The sequence below is a fragment of the Neoarius graeffei genome, chromosome 19 (genome assembly GCF_027579695.1).
Source record: "Neoarius graeffei isolate fNeoGra1 chromosome 19, fNeoGra1.pri, whole genome shotgun sequence".
Taxonomy (NCBI): Eukaryota; Metazoa; Chordata; class Actinopteri; order Siluriformes; family Ariidae; genus Neoarius; species Neoarius graeffei.
This window is the reverse complement of record NC_083587.1, coordinates 15,928,000-15,944,471: the sequence shown is the minus strand read 5'-3', so window position 1 is coordinate 15,944,471 and position 16,472 is coordinate 15,928,000. Positions and strand designations below refer to the sequence as shown.

The window sequence follows — 16,472 nt, the reverse complement described above, 5'->3', positions numbered from 1 at the left end:
TCCTCCGTCCGAAAGACGTCTGCAAACTTAACGTTACAGGTTTACATCCGACGAGCTCCTTCTGTTAATGTTCATATTGGAACGATAACGTTACGACGAGCACGTTAATATAAACCCGTGATATACGGACACTGCGTCAGAGTCGTGCGGATGGAAAGTTAATCGACACCTTCGGACCAATCGGAACCGAGGATTTAACAGCGCTGTGGTATAAATGCACATGTACTCGGAATGATTTGGTACATACATGGTGGCTTCTGCGAATAACAACAACAACCACCACATTTTAATTAATTAATGTTAAAAAAAAAACAACTCATTAAACCTTTATCAGGTCACAGATGGGAATGATTTTGAAAAGCTGTCAAATCAGAAGCTTCCAAGAACAACTACTCTGAGCATTCACAGCGTAAAAAGACAAAAAGAGGGGTTTCCTTCATCACGGTCATGAAAAAGTCTGAGGCATTAAAAAAAAAAATAAATAAATTTCTACACTTTTTTTTTTTAATCTCTTTTCTGCCAATTTACACAAAATTATTAGTTCTAAAAGTCTGGATCTTTACAGTGCGGTATGGCTGATACTGGCGTGTTGGGAATAATTTAAATGTTTTACACTTCAGTGACTGTTTGTGGCATAAAAACGATGTAAAAGGAGAATCCCGATGTGTTAACACTATTTATTAGGAATTATTCACAGGAAGCTCTTTTTATACACTTTAGTTTTAATACCCTGAAACCCTTTTTCTTTTTTAAACGGCAGTCACAGCTCTATTTGCACGTCCCCTGAAATTGCAACCGAATAAATAACTTTTAAATTGAACGGCGTGAGTTCTGTGCATCTATAACCCGTGCGTATTTGTTGAATCGGACTTCTGAAGAATCTGCTCCTGTACCTTAAACGTTAAATATTTCTCCCCTCTCATGTTCAGCCCCCGAGAGCTGACTCGTCCAGTCCATGAGCCAAGACCCTACATTTGGCTATTTATTACCAGTGTGAGGGCAAATCCTCTCTCTCTCATTATCTGTAGCCGCTTTATCCTGTTCTACAGGGTCGCAGGCAAGCTGGAGCCTATCCCAGCTGACTACGGGTGAAAGGCGGGGTACACCCTGGACAAGTCGCCAGGTCATCACAGGGCTGACACAGACAACCATTCACACTCACATTCACACCTACGCTCAATTTAGAGTCACCAGTTAACCTAACCTGCATGTCTTTGGACTGTGGGGGAAACCGGAGCACCCGGAGGAAACCCACGCGGACACGGGGAGAACATGCAAACTCCACACAGAAAGGCCCTCGCCGGCCACGGGGCTCGAACCCAGGACCTTCTTGCTGTGAGGCGACAGCGCTAACCACTACACCACCGTGCCGCCCAGGGCAAATCCTATCACGTGTTTTTAAAACCTTTTAACGTTTCTACTTTTTAAGTTACATATGATAACCCTGACAATTTAGTAGCTTTGTATAATTTTTTTTTTGGGGGGGGGGGATTTAATGGACACAATCATAACTCCAAATAAACTGAACTATTATTAAAAGTGTAATACACTTCCTTAGAATATTGCACGATATTTTCTCTGTTCGTGATGACAGTAAGAAAAATGGCGTCTTGCTGTCAGAAAGCTTAATTTCAAGCAATATTAAAAAAAAAAAGTTGTTAAACATTATTAAAGAAAAAGTTATTAAATGCACAAGCCAAAGGAAAGAGAAAAGTTAACGGGATCTCGAGGGAATAAAGTATGCTGTGCTCCCTGAAGAAAAACCAGAATTACAGTAAATAGCGAACAGAACTGAAACGTCCTTCTTCAAAATATGAGCAGGCGATACACTGAAACTCTCATAGTCGATATTATACACACAGTCCGGTGCAAAAGTCTGAGGCGCATGGAAAGAAATGCTGTCGACCAAAAATGGCTTAAAAGTAAGGAAATGAGCTGTAGGTTTTACCGAGCGTCTTACAGACCCAGCCGCAGTTCTTCTGGACACTTTGACTGTCACACTCGCTTCTTCATTTTAATCTGAAAAGTGCTCTCTTTAAAGTGGTAATATGCTACTTTTTTTTTTTTCCTGTAACATTTAATTTTGTGCTGGAAAAAAAAAATGTTTGGACTCTAAAATGTTTTGACTCGATAACAGAAATCGATAAAGTTTGTATGGGGACAAAGACTTTTGCACAGGACTATATATTATTATATACTAGTGCGTCTCAAAAAATTAGACGAGCATGAAAGTTTTTTTCTGACCGGTTTCTTGTGTAGATCCGCTGGCATGCTTTGCTCCACGCCTGCTGTTCCCTGAGACTCGGCTCCGTACGGTGTTCAAATCATCGCTATCGAATAACCTCAGATGACCCTCAGGTAAAAGTCATTGATTTGTACTTACAGCATCTAATTCTGAATAGTTCAGCAGATTTAGAGAAAGCGGTTTTGGTTTTTTATAGTGTTGTCACATGAAATCTGTGATCATTAGGCTACATAACAGAACTAAAACTCTTTCCAGCCTCGTTTCCACGCAGGATCATTTAAAGTAAAATGTAGATGTACCCAACATCTCGATATAGCTGCCACTTCAAAATGGTTATCATGCAGATTGTTTTTGCTTAAGGTCACTATCAAAACAGTGCATCGAGAAATTTGCCTGCGAAATGGTAATAAAATCTGCCTTGGCTCATGGACCAGTATTTTATCCTATAAACCTCACAGCGTCACTTACTGAAATGTTGTGTGTGGTGGGAAACACTTCCCTACCTTCCCTTTCTGTTCTTAAGGGGAGTTAAAGACAAGTGAAGTTATGATGTGGCACTGCAGACAGGAAGTCAAGGCCTCTCAGCTCTCTCTCTCACCAGCAGGGGGGGCTGTGACTGATAACAGGGAAAAGTGCAGAGGCCGTGCTGAGGGACGCGCGGGCGCACACAGAGAGAACATTCGGAGTCAAGAGGGAAGAAGGGAGATTGATGTACTGGTGGCGGTGGATTTATCTCTTTGCTTTGTACTTGGAGGCGTCCCGCGGCTCTTTGCTCGGGTTGCTCCAGTCGTCTGCACCCAGACCTCCCTGATAGTGCCGCCAGGCTGACTTGTTAAAGACCGGCAGCCTCTCAAATGACTCGCTGGAGAGAGCCTGAGAGACAAAGGTTGAGAGAGAGACGGAGAGGGAGAGATGGGTAGAGGGAGAGGTACAGAGAGAGACGGGGAGAGGGATGGGAGGGGGAGAGAGAGAGAGAGAGAGAGAGAGAGAGGGGAGAGACAGGTAGAGAGAGATAGGTAGGGGAGAGAGAGATGGGTAGAGGGAGAGAGAGGGATGGGGAGAGAGATGGGAGAGGTAGAGAGAGAGACAGGGATAGAGAGAGACAGGGAGAGGTACAGAGATGGGTAGGGGAGAGAGAGAGGGATGGGGAGAGAGAGGTAGAGAGAGAGACAGGGAGAGAGAGAGGGATAGAGAGAGACAAGGAGAGGTACAGAGAGGGATAGAGAGAGAGATGGGGTAGGGGAGAGAGATGGGTAGGGGAGAGAGATGGGTGGGGGAGAGAGATGGGAGAGGTAGAGAGAGAGAGACAGGGATAGAGAGAGACAGGGAGAGGTACAGAGATGGGTAGGGGAGAGAGAGGGATGGGGAGAGAGAGACAGGGAGAGAGAGACAGGGAGAGAGAGAGACAAGGAGAGGTACAGAGAGGGATGGAGAGAGAGAGATGGGGTAGGGGGAGAGAGATGGGTAGGGGGAGAGAGACGGGGAGAGATGGGTAGAGCGAGGTACAGAGAAGGATGGGAGAGAGATGGGTAGAGGGAGAGAGAGGGATGGGGAGGGAGACGGGTAGAGGGATGGGGAGGGAGACGGGTAGAGGGATGGGGAGAGATGGGTAGAGCGAGGTACAGAGAAGGATGGGAGAGAGATGGGTAGAGGGAGAGAGAGGGATGGGGAGGGAGACGGGTAGAGAGATGGGTAGAGGGAGAGAGAGGGATGGGGAGGGAGACGGGGATGGGGAGGGAGACGGGGAGAGAGAGGTACAGAGAGAGACGGGGAGAGATGGGTAGAGGTAGAGAGAGACAGGGAGAGAGAGGGGTACAGAGAGAGACGGGGAGAGGTGAGAGACAGGGAGAGAGAGGGTAGAGAGAGGGATGGGGAGAGGTGGAGAGAGAGAGACGGGTCGAGGGAGAGAGAGATGGGTCGAGATGGGTAGAGAGAGAGAGACGGGGAGAGAGAGAGGGATGGAGAGAGAGATGGGTGGAGAGAGAGATGGGGAGAGATGGGTTGAGGGAGAGAGAGATGGGGGGAGAGAGAGATGGGGAGAGAGTGAGTTGTTAAAATCTCTCCCAAAAAACACTCCAGGTTGCCGTATTTACAAACAGCTTCCAGTTTCTTCTGAAAATCCCGTTCATGAGAATCATCACGAATGAAACAGGAAAAAAAACCCAGTCAAGACGTTGCTGCAAATAAAAACATTTCACAAATCCTTTTTTCCAGCTGAATGAATGAATAAGTGAATTAATTTAAACAACAAATTAGACTTTTTTTTTTATAATTATTGTAGCTGTAGTCATCTGAACAAGAGAGCGCTCTGAGAGCACAATCTCCCCCGCTGGCGACTCGGCCATAACTCTGGAAAAACGCGACTGAATTGAACGAAATTGCAATATGCGTATTACTGACGTAACAAAGAATCCTGTCAAGTTTGGTGAAATTCTTCCAAAAACCGCAAGAGGAGTTGATTTCAGAAGGTGAGCACCCTTCCCGGGACGGACGGACATCGCCACGACATAATCCCTCTTCGGGTCTTTCGGCCAGCGGGGGGTAAAAATTCTCACCACACCATATCACAAAACAAGTGACGTCATAAATTAAATGCAAGATTTTATTTTATATTTTAAAGAGAATATGGATTCTATTCATAGAATTAAATCTCTGTAATGAGTAGACCTGGTAGGGCTTCAAATCCAGACTGACAAACTGATTTGTAAAGATGTTCCTGTAAATAAGGAGGATTTGTATTTTGGTGATCACCTTCAGGTAGATGACTGCGTCTGTGCCAATGCCTTCCATCGAGTAGAGCTGCAGATCTCCCTGAAAATATCGGGCGTAGAGTCTGGAGATCGGCAAACCGTGACCAAATCCGGCCTGGACACACCCAGAGGGAGGAGTTACGGAGAATAATCACATTTCTTCACGTTTATGATGATGAGGCATTGTATTGAGTACGTCTAGCATGTAGCTAGAGAAGTGTGTGTGTGTGTGTGTGTGTGTGTGTGTGTGTGTGTTCAGGAGTTGTAGTTGATTATTACTGCATTGTTCTTACTAGTGGAACTCGTTTAGAGTTTAAACTGGGGGTCGGGGCAGTGGAGTAGGTGTAATTAAAGAGTCTGTCAATCTTCCTCAGAGGTACGCCTCCACCCTGGTCACTGATCTGTGGAAAACACACACACACACACCACTTGTTACTGGACTTGGACTGCGTTCGACTTGCCACAGGAAATCAGAACTTGAAATGGTGTTACTTTTGACCTCAAGCTACAAACTAGGAAAACACCACCGTGTTCGTCTTTTGTCAGTAATGAGCGAGGCAGCTGATTGGTGTGTGTTGTAGATTTTCCTCCTCAGTACCGTAAAACACTTTACCACTAAAAGGGACATGCGGAGTGCGTAACTGACCTTTATCGAGAGATCCTCCTTCCCCAAGGTCACTTTCGCCTTAACAGGCGGAAGATCATCTTTATTTTCTTCATGATGTTCCACTGTGGCTCGCATTGCATTCTACACACACACACACACACACACACACAGGGTTAAGAGCCTGTAAAGTTAACGAATCTTGTAGGTTGAGCTATCAAACATACCCATTAAAATATTAGACCACACCCACTCTGATCACCTGAATTTTGAGCTACGGTTTAATGCTTTTTTTTTTTTTTAATAAGAACAGTTTGTGTGTGGTATCCCCAGTGCTGAAAATATTGGAATAAAAGCATAACGGAAAAAATATCAACAGATGATTCGATTCATATATTTGTTTATTTATTTATTTTTTACAAATCCATTGGGTTTTGGGAAAAGATGCAAAGAATGAATCCAGTGATTCAATCACGCTTCAATCGGCATTCATCCTGCGACATCTATCAGCGGTCACATCAATAAACCCCAGTGTCCCAGTTCCATTTGCAGCCGTATGTCCAGGCCCACATCCACCATGTTTGAGACATGGTCTGCTTTGGACCATGAGCCCTTCCTTTCCTTGTCCATACTCTTCTCTTCTCTTCCCATCAGTCTGGTTCATCAAGTTCATCTTGGGTTCATCTGTCCAAACAATCTTGTTCCAGAACTGGGCAGGCTTTGTGTTCTTGAGCGTTACCAGTGGTTTGTATCTTGAGGTAAACCCTCTGCATTTACATTCATGAAGGTCTCTCTTGATTGTAGACTACCCCTTTTCCACCAAATCAGTTCCCGGGCTGGTTCGGGGCCAGTGCTGGTTCACAACTCGTTCAACTTGCGAGCCAGCTGAGAACCAGTTTGCTTTTCCATAGCTCGCGGTGCTAAGCAGAGCCACGTCATTACGTCGCTGTATACGTCAGTTACGGCGCTACGTTTACATAAACTTTGGCGCGAATATCAAAGCAAAAACAACACGGAAGAAGCAGCAGCAACAACAATAATAATAATAATAATAATAAATTACTCCGCGTTTGTACAGCTGCTGCTTCTCGTCGCTTAAAAATGGCGATCTTTCGCGGTCTTGTTATTGTTCTTAACAACTCCGCCCCCCCGCTGACGTAAGCGGTTCTTTCCTCTGGCCCAGCAGAGAGTTGGTGCTAGCCTGGAACCGGTTTTTCTGGCCCCAGAGCCAGTTTTTTGTCAGTGGAAACAGAAAACCCGGTTCCAAACTAAGCACTGGCCCCAAACCAGCCCTGGAACTGCTTTGGTGGAAAAGGGGCAGACTTGGACAGTGATGGGCCTTCCTTCTCAAGTGTGTTCTCGACTTGGCTAGATGATGTGAAGGGGTTTTTCATCATGAAGGAAATAATTCTCATCCACTTTGGTTGTTTTCTGTGGTCTTCCAGGTAGGGCTGTGTGATGTCCCCTTAATTGGTATCGACGATGTTTACAGTGCAAACATCGTGATGGACGATCATATCGTGGGCGGGGGGGGGGTTTAATACCACATTAAATTTATTATTATTATTATTATTATTATTATTAAAAGTATTAGATACTCATCCAAGGCTTTGGCACGTAAAGGAAAAAAAAGCGCGAGGTGATGTGGAATATTTGGCCTTGATAACGGATATGTGGTCCAGCTGCAACATGATGCCCTATATGTCAGCTACCGTACATTATGTGGACCGAGAGTGGGCAATGCAGTCCAAATGCCTGCAGACGAGTTTCATGCCAGAGACACATTCAGCGGACAATTTAGAAGACGCATTGCGCGAGACACTTGCCGAATGGAAAATAGAGGAGAAAAAGATCGCCTGCATAACAACGGGGCGAATATTGTCACAGCCATCAGGCAATTGAAATGGCCGTGGTTAAGTTGTTTTGGGCACAGTTTGAACCTGGCCATAACCAACTCGCTTGCGCAACAGAGGGCCAGTACAGACCGAGCGTTTGGAGTTTGCCGAGCAGTCAACACTGCGTTTGCGCACAGCTGGCTTCGGAGAAATGAGCTACGCAAAGCACAGGTGGAAATGAACCTCCCCGAGCACTCACTGATCACGGCAAGATATTAATCTGCTCTAACAATGAAAGACTAGTATTCAAACTATGAGAAGAAACTACACTTAAGCTATTACTCATTGTTTATTTACACCATATCAATTGAAGATGTGTTTCGGCCTTTAGTGCGCACTTGAACGCGCTAATTTTTCCAATTTATTAGTGTTTGAATTATTGCACCAGCTTTTAAAATCATGATTTAATATTGTTTTTTTTTTTTTTTACTGTCTTTACATTTGTCAGAATCACCTTCATTCTTCCATTTGGTTTGACATTATGGCTTAGAGTGGACCATTTTGTGTCTGAAAGTAGGCTATTTACCAGATTAAAGTCATTTGACTTCTGCCGAAGTCTGCGCTTCACTGCCGTTTGATAAGGTGCAATATTTCCCGACTGAAGTCGTTAATAGTGGCTATTTGTTTGAAAAACATGACAAATTTTACATTAAAAGTATAGTGTAGGCTAAAAAATGAAGTCAAAATTTATTATTAGTAGCATACTGTATTTGTGTAACCACATGTTATGTTCACTAGCACGTCCCTGCACCATAGCCTACGGGAACAAGCGGTAATAGGATATTACTTTATAATTTATATATTTATATATAATGTTATATTTATATATTAAACAAAACTAACTAACTAACTAACTAAACTAACAAAAAACTAACTTTTTAGGTTAAATAGGCCCAGATGATACCATATATGCATGTTTATGACAGGAGGAGGCGTGGTATCACGATGGTGGCTCTCCATCGTGATGGATGACCACCATCGTCGATGGACGATGGCATCGTCTATCGGCACAGCCCTACTTCCAGGCCTTTTGTTGTTGTCGAGCTCGTCAGCACATTGCTTCTTTTGAAGAATGTACTAAATTGCTAATTTGGCCACTCCTAAAGCTTCTGCTATCTCTCCGATAGGTCTGTTTTGTTTTTTCAGACTAATGATGGCCTCCTTCGTTTGCATCGACTCCTCTTTGGATCACATATTGAGAATTCCCACGAACAGCTACCTACCAAATGCAAATCATTCAACAGTTGGAATCAACTCCAGACCTTTAATCTGCTTAATTGTTATGAAATAATGAGGGAACAGGCTACAACTGGCCCTGAAACTGTTTCTCAATCAATCATCCAAATATATTTGAGCCTGTGGAAATGAAAAACATGGCTGTAATTCCTAAAGGGTTATTTTTGTTCAACGCCTTGAATTAAAGTTGAAATTCACCACTTCCGTCATATCTCGATGGCTTCGTTTCAAATCGAATGTGGTGCTGTACAGAGGCAAAATTACAGAAAAAAAAAAAATTTATATTGGGTCACTGTACAAATACTTATGGACATGGCTCAGAGGTGGACAGTAATGAAGTACATTTACTTGAGTACTGTACTTAAGTACACTTTTGGAGTATCTGTACTTTACTTAAGGATTATTTTGTCCTCGTTACTATGAAGCAGCTTAAGCTGATGGTTTTTTCTTTTCTTTTCTAAAACGTGATTGTTTTTTTCGCAGGTGACACTGAGACAGTCTGTCAGTAATCACTAGGGTCATGCCACATCCGTAGACTGTATAAAATCAAGTTCAATGATTTCTCAGCAGCGTTACTGAACACGATCAGTTGATGGCAGAATGCAAGGAGGCGGTTCTTCTGAGGAACGCACACACCCATGGCCCATAAACCCATGTTTCAGTTTTCTGTTTGGATTAAAGATTTGTTTCGTTTTAATTGTTTGATTTGTTTGCCTAAAACAAACCACATCACGGCCTACAAAAAACTCGCCATCTGACCTGCGGAAGCATATTGAGGGATGTAAACGTTTTATTCCAAGAGAAAGCTTGCAACGAAGTTGCCTGTCCTTTTAGAGCTAGTGATAATGTTGCAATAGCTGTGCATTCTGGTTAGTAAAATGACTTTCTTTGGATTTGCCCGCCATGTTGCCGTAGCCTTGTCCAGGGCTAGCGCTAATGCATAGCTAATTAACTCGGACACTGTTAGTCTCATCTCATCATCTGTAGCCGCTTTATCCTGTTCTACAGGGTCGCAGGCGAGCTGGAGCCTATCCCAGCTGACTACGGGCGAAAGGCGGGGTACACCCTGGACAAGTGGCCAGGTCATCACAGGGCTGACAGACACAGACAACCATTCACACTCACATTCACACCTACGCTCAATTTAGAGTCACCAGTTAACCTAACCTGCATGTCTTTGGACTGTGGGGGAAACCGGAGCACCCGGAGGAAACCCACGCAGACACGGGGAGAACATGCAAACTCCACACAGAAAGGCCCTCGCCGGCCACGGGGCTCGAACCCGGACCTTCTTGCTGTGAGGCGACAGCGCTAACCACTACACCACCGTGCCGCCCGACACTGTTAGCTAGCATGTAAAAACGGAGTTACGCTAACGTGAATAATGTTAACTTATCTGAAGTCCTTTCGGAAATATACATTTTCGCATAATCTTGCCAAATAAACAGAATGTAAAAATCTTTCTTTTCTAGTAGCGTTAGCTACCCAATATGATTTCGAGTTTGAAAAGAGTTTGCAAGCATCAGGTGGAGCTTTAGTTCTACAAGCTAGTCAGTGAATTCAGTCGGTTGCTTCAGAGGCGTTAGGTTTTGTAAGCGTTGTGGCAATAATACAACGTGTTGACACAAAATGCACTTTTAACACTGAAGTACTTTTAAAAGCAAGTACTTCAGTACTTTAACTTTAGTAAAAAATTTGACTGGACAACTTTCACTTGTATCGGAGTAACATTTAACCAGTGGGATCTGTACTTTGACTTAAGTTGGGTACTTTGTCCATCTCTGACCTGGCTGTATAAAAAAAAAAAAAAGTTTGGGAACGACACGTATCAGATGAAGCGTTTCATAACCTCCGTCATTAAGTAAACAACTCTTGGGAATATCCACTCTGATTTTGATGATCTGTAACCTGCCATAATAAATCGACAGTAAATATAATTTTCCAGTCCAAAGGTTAAAGAGCAATAACGTTAAAATGATTACAGCTGAGATAAAGACTGCGTTTGTTACCTTGGATTCAGCTCGTAAACCGTGTTTGTGGATTTTACCTTGAAGAGTTCGAACAGCATGTGGAACAGATGAGACGGCACATATACGACCTGGATGGGCTTGTCAGGAGCTTTAGCTTGAAGAAGAAAAAAAAAAAAGTACTCCAGTTTCATTCACACTCAGTATTTTGTCTTCATGAATCAACATTTCTTCTTGAAGATGTAAAACAGAGCGGACTTGACATTTGCAAATAGAATTTGCAAATTGGAACAATTCACTAGATGTGGATCCAAGATTTGTTTTTTGGTCTGTTCCCGACACAACTCAAAAAGTAGTCAACGGATTTGGGTTCAATTTGGTGGACAGCTTTAGGCTACGTTTACATTACGTCGAATCAGCGGATCATCAGATTAACGTTCTTAAAATGATTCGCGTTTACACTAAAACCGTTAGCCGTGCACACAGCAACGCCAATACACGGATACGCTAATCACATGACTTTAGACGGCGCGTAACATGATCCCAGTGCATTTAGGGCATGCGCAAGGCTCACCACTTGCAAGTAGAAGGATGGCAAGCCGCGCAAGGCTCACCACTTGCAAGTAGAAGGATGGCAAGCCTAATACACGGATACGCTCGGCTCCGCAGGCATCCTGCGCTCCAAATCACTCCGCCCTGAACAGCGAGTGCCCTCTGGAGGGTGCGCACTCCGGCCCTGCGCAGCTCACACAGCGCGCGAGTGAAGTGAACAAGCCACGATTCGGGACTAAGCCGCTGTGTGTGTCATCCCAGCGCATATCACTTACCACTTGCAAGTGGAAGGATGGCAAGCCTAAGACAATCATAACTACACAATGGGCAGTATTTGCATCAGTATTTGCAGTATTTTCATACTTTTATACTCTTTAATGAAAGGTGATACAAGGCGGAAGTCCGCACCGTTTTTCAGCAGTCGCGTCACATGACCAACGCCAGCGAATCAGGAAGGTGGATGTCACAGTGACGTTGTCCAATGAGACGCCAGCTAGAGCTCAGCACAGCGTATTCTGAATGTTTACACAGCACCGGAGCTGACACGATCTGGATTGAATACGTGGACGCTGGCGGATTCCTGTTTCCCGGCGTTTCCAGGGGGTTTAATGTAAACGGACAGTGCATCCGCGAAGAAAACGAGACAGATACGGTCTAATGTAAACGTAGCCTTAGTATTATCCTCGGTTCAAGTAATTTGATTTTGACACTGATAACACATGGCTTGGTGACGGTATGGACTCTACTGAGTGGTCTTCTAGTTATAAAATAAATCACATCAACAGATACTGAACCTAACCTGCCTGATAAGTTGAAAAATGTCTAATACAGGTTTGATATTAAAGCAGATCCATGGCCTTCTTTTGTTACTGTATGCGAGTCCACTAGTCTGACGTTTTTAATCAGGGAGAATGAGGTTTTAAAAAAAATTTTAATTTTTTTTTTAAAGTGCTCTGAGAGCACAATATCCCCCGCTGGCAACTCGGCCATAACTCTGGTAAAATGTGACTGAATTGAACGAAATTATAATGTGTGTATTACCAAAATATAACAAAGAATCCTGCCAAGTTTGGTGAAATTCCTACAAAAATTGTGAGAGGAGCTGATTTCAGAAGGTGAGTACCCTTCCCGGGACGGACGGACATCGCCACCACGTAATCCCCGTTCTGGCCTTTCAGCCAGCGGGGGATAAAAATTGTGCAGGAAGTTGATTTCAGAAAGCAAGAGCACCTTGATGAAATTGGCAAAGTACAAGTTTGTTAATAATCAAGGGCATAACTCTGGGAAAATTTGCCCAAATTAAACGAAATTTCAATCTGCGTATAACGGTCATATAACAAAGCCTTTTGCCAAGTTTGGTGAAATTCCTCCACAAACTGTGAGAGGAGCTGATTTCAGAAGAACATACACCCTCGTGAAATTGTCAAAGTGCAAGTTATTTAATCAAGGGCCAAAACTCTGGGAAAATTTTCACAAACGAAATTAAATCACAATCTGCATATTACCGTCATATAACAAGGCCTTTTGCCAAGCTTCGAGAAATTCGTCCAAAAATTGTGAGAGGAGTCGATTTCAGAAGGAAAAAACACACCTTCATGAAATTATCAAAGTATAATTTTGTTAATCAAGGGCTGTAACTCTGGTAAACCGTGACTGAATTTAATGAAATTACAATATGCGTATTACCGACATATAACAATGCCTCGTCAAATTTCGTGAAATTCCTACAAAAATTGTGAGAGGAGTTGATTTCAGAAGGTGAGCACCCTTCCAGGGACGGATGGACATCGCCACGACATAATCCCCCTTCGGACCTTTTGGCCAACGGGGGATTTAAAAAAATAAAATAAAATATTACTGCTCAGGAAAAACATGAGGAATCCTGTAGGCCACAATCTGAGATCATCTCCTTCCCTGAAATACTTGGTTTAGCTCAATAGCTAAATTAGATGTAGATAATAGCACCTTATTCTTTTAGATTCAAGATCTTTGAGAACATTTAAGACATGAAAACTCTTGGGTGTACTCTACGTATAATAACTATAAGCCATTTTAAACACAGAACTGTAAAGTCCTTCACAACAACCCTCATGTGTTTCATAAAATAAGAGAAAATTAATGAAATTTACAGAATCTGCTATAACCACACTTAATCTTGGAAAATAATAATTAAAACTCTTCAGAATTCGGATTATTTCCGCATTAATATCTGAATCTGTTTAATATCAAATGTTTGAAACATCACTTTCCACAAATCGTCCACCAAAGTTTATGAAAAATCCTTTTCACATGAACACAACCAGCCGTGTTAATTTAGAATATTCCATATCCTGGTCCACAAAGTACTGACTGAAAGTAAATTATTCATTAAAAAATTATTTGAAGGAAACAGAATTATATCCTTAAAGTCATCATGACTAACATAGATGACATTGTGTTTTTGTTCATTTCATGCTTTAAAAAAAAAACCCTATTACTGTTTCATTTAAGAACAAAATGCAGCAAAGAAAGAAACCTGAACAGATGTTTGTGTGGGTAATTTCAACATTTCATGTCTTCTTACAAGTTTTATAAAGAAAATAAAAATAAATAAATAAATAAAATACTAAAAGGGCTAAACCGTACCGCAATCGTGGAATCATCCAAACATCGTTTCTGCCCCATTTTACATGTGACATCATTCAATTATTGTTTATTAATCATAAAACAAACAAATCAATCTGATTTATTAAGTGTGTACCGTTAAACTCTTTAACCTTCAGCGCCGGGGCAGTGGGGTAGTACTGCTCACACAGCATCTTCGCCATCTCATACGCATCTGAAAGCCAAATGCAGAACACGCAAGACACCGCCATCAGACGAGCAACGACGAGAAATGAATTAAATCAGAGAACAGAGAAGAAAAGATGAAGATGCTGCTCACCGTTAACCACATCGGCAACGTTACAAGCGGGATCGATGCTGCCGATGTGCTTGGGATGCGCCGGGTTTGTGTCGTTACCAAACAGGAGAGCTGAAACCAACAACGGGGGTTAAAACAAAAAAACACTACCCTCTCTACCACCTTTATATACATTTTTTTTTACATTTATTGATAAAAATAACCCGTGAACATCTTTATATCTTTATCTTCATTTCACAAAATCATGTGAATATCAGTGATTATTATACATACAGGACACTTTTTTTTCCATGGAATAAAAACGTGTTCTATTCCCTTCTAGTGGGTTTACTGATAGCGCGCAATATTATCATATCGCTTATCCTCCGTGTATTACGCCACTCTCCCCAATGGAGAATGAGCGTGCAACATTGTTATAATATTGCACGTTGTCAAGACAACACAATGTCACACGTGAAGATCCAATGACAAAACTTTTCTGCTGCGCATGCACACAATCATTTCTTTGCTGGCCGGGAGAGAGAGGAGACGGGGCTAATTCAGTACTCAGTTTAAGCACTAAATAAATAAACTGAAACTAAAAGATGCGCTGAACACCTGAAAGGCTACCAGAACTTCATTATATATTCTTCATGCATATTTACAAGAGAAAAACAGACCAACGGACATCAAAAAACTGGAAAAGAGACACACTGGATATGTTAAACGTCCGCACTTGTGAGTGACTGTAACAGTTTGTACACAAACATGGCCGTGAGATTTGCTTCATTAAAAGCGGAAGATTTTAAGAGAAAGACGCGCTGAACTCCCGAAAGGCTACAAAAACTTCATATTATATACTAGTGCATCTCAAAAAATTAGAATATTGTGAAAAAGTTCAATATTTTCCATCAATTATTTAAGAAAGTGAAAATGTTATATATTATAGACTCATTACACAAACTAAAATGTTTCAAGCATTTTTCTATTTTAATTTTAATCAGTATGGCATACAGTACAAAAAAAAAATCTCAAAATATTAGAACATTTCATTTCGAGTTTGAGTAAAACAGTATGAACACAGTGTATCTTTCGGTCTAGTTCAGTACACACAACCACAATCATGGGGAAGACTGCTAACTTGACTGTTGTCCAGAAGATGATCACTGATGCCCTCCACAAGGAGGGTAAGCCACAAAAGGTCATTGCTGAAAAGGGTGGCTGGAAAAGGTGCACAAGCAACAGGGATGGCCGCAGTCTTGAGAGGATTGTCAAGAAAAGTTGATTCAAGAACTTGGGAGAGCTTCACAAGGAGTGGACTGAGGCTGGTGTCAGTGTATCAAGATGCATCATGAACACACATCTTCAAGAAAGGGGATACAACGTCCGCATTCCTAATATCAAGCTACTCCTGAGCCAGAGACAATGTCAGAAGTGTCTTATCTGGGCTAAGAAGAGAAAGAAATGGACTGTTGCTCAGGTGGTCCAAAGTCCTCTTTTCAGATGAAAGTACATTTTGCATTTAATTTGGAAATCATGGTTCTAGAGTCTGGAGTAAGAGTGGAGAGGCACAGAATCCAAGGTGTTTGAAGCCCAGTGTGAAGTTTCCAGTCTGTGATGATTTGGGGTGCCATGTCCTCTGCTGGTGTTGGTCCACTGTCAACACAGCCATCTACCAGGAGATTTTAGAGCACTTCATGCTTCCATCTGCTGACGAGCTTTTTGGAGATGCTGATTTCCTTTTCCAGCAGGACTTGGCACCTACCCACAGTGCCAAAACTACTACCAAATGGTTTGCTGACCATGATATTACTGTGTTTGACTGGCCAGCCAACTTGCCTGACCTGAACCCCAGAGAGAATCTATGGTGTATTGTCAAGAGGAAGATGAGAAACACCCGACCCAAAAATACAGATACACTGAAGGCCACTATCAAAGCAACCTGGGCTTCAATAACACCTCAGCAGTGCCACAGACTGATCACCTCCATGCCACACCGCATTCATACAGTAATTCATGGTAAAGGAGCCCCAACCAAGTACTGAGTGTATAAATGAATATACTTTTCAGAAGTTGGATATTTCTGTATTATAAATCCTTTTTTTGATTGATCTTAGGGAATATTCTAATAATTTGAGATACTGGATTTCTGATTTTCATGAGCTATAAGCCATAATCATCAAAATTAAAACAAAAAAGGCTTTAAATATTTCACTTTACATGTAATGAATATAGAATATATGAAAGTTTACCTTTTTGAATTAAATTATGAAAGGAACTTTTTCATGGTATTCTAATTTTTTGAGATGCGCTAGTATTCTTCACGCATATTTACAAGAGAA

At 42.2% G+C, this 16,472-nt stretch overlaps 1 protein-coding gene across 2 annotated transcripts in view; it reads right to left on the bottom strand.

The window, feature by feature from the left end:
* Positions 1 to 1,229: 1,229 nt before the first annotated feature.
* Positions 1,230 to 16,472, bottom strand: part of pdk3a (pyruvate dehydrogenase kinase, isozyme 3a) — a 58,453-nt gene continuing 43,210 nt past the window's right edge. For both annotated transcript variants that reach the window (XM_060899732.1, XM_060899733.1), the window contains exons 5-11: positions 14,173 to 14,262; positions 13,990 to 14,067; positions 10,778 to 10,854; positions 5,642 to 5,743; positions 5,289 to 5,396; positions 4,997 to 5,110; positions 1,230 to 3,118 (exon numbers count right to left, since the gene is read on the bottom strand). In XM_060899732.1, the coding sequence (XP_060755715.1) occupies positions 2,975 to 3,118; positions 4,997 to 5,110; positions 5,289 to 5,396; positions 5,642 to 5,743; positions 10,778 to 10,854; positions 13,990 to 14,067; positions 14,173 to 14,262 (713 nt within the window). In that variant the 3' untranslated portion in view covers positions 1,230 to 2,974. The remainder of the gene's footprint in view (positions 3,119 to 4,996; positions 5,111 to 5,288; positions 5,397 to 5,641; positions 5,744 to 10,777; positions 10,855 to 13,989; positions 14,068 to 14,172; positions 14,263 to 16,472) is intronic.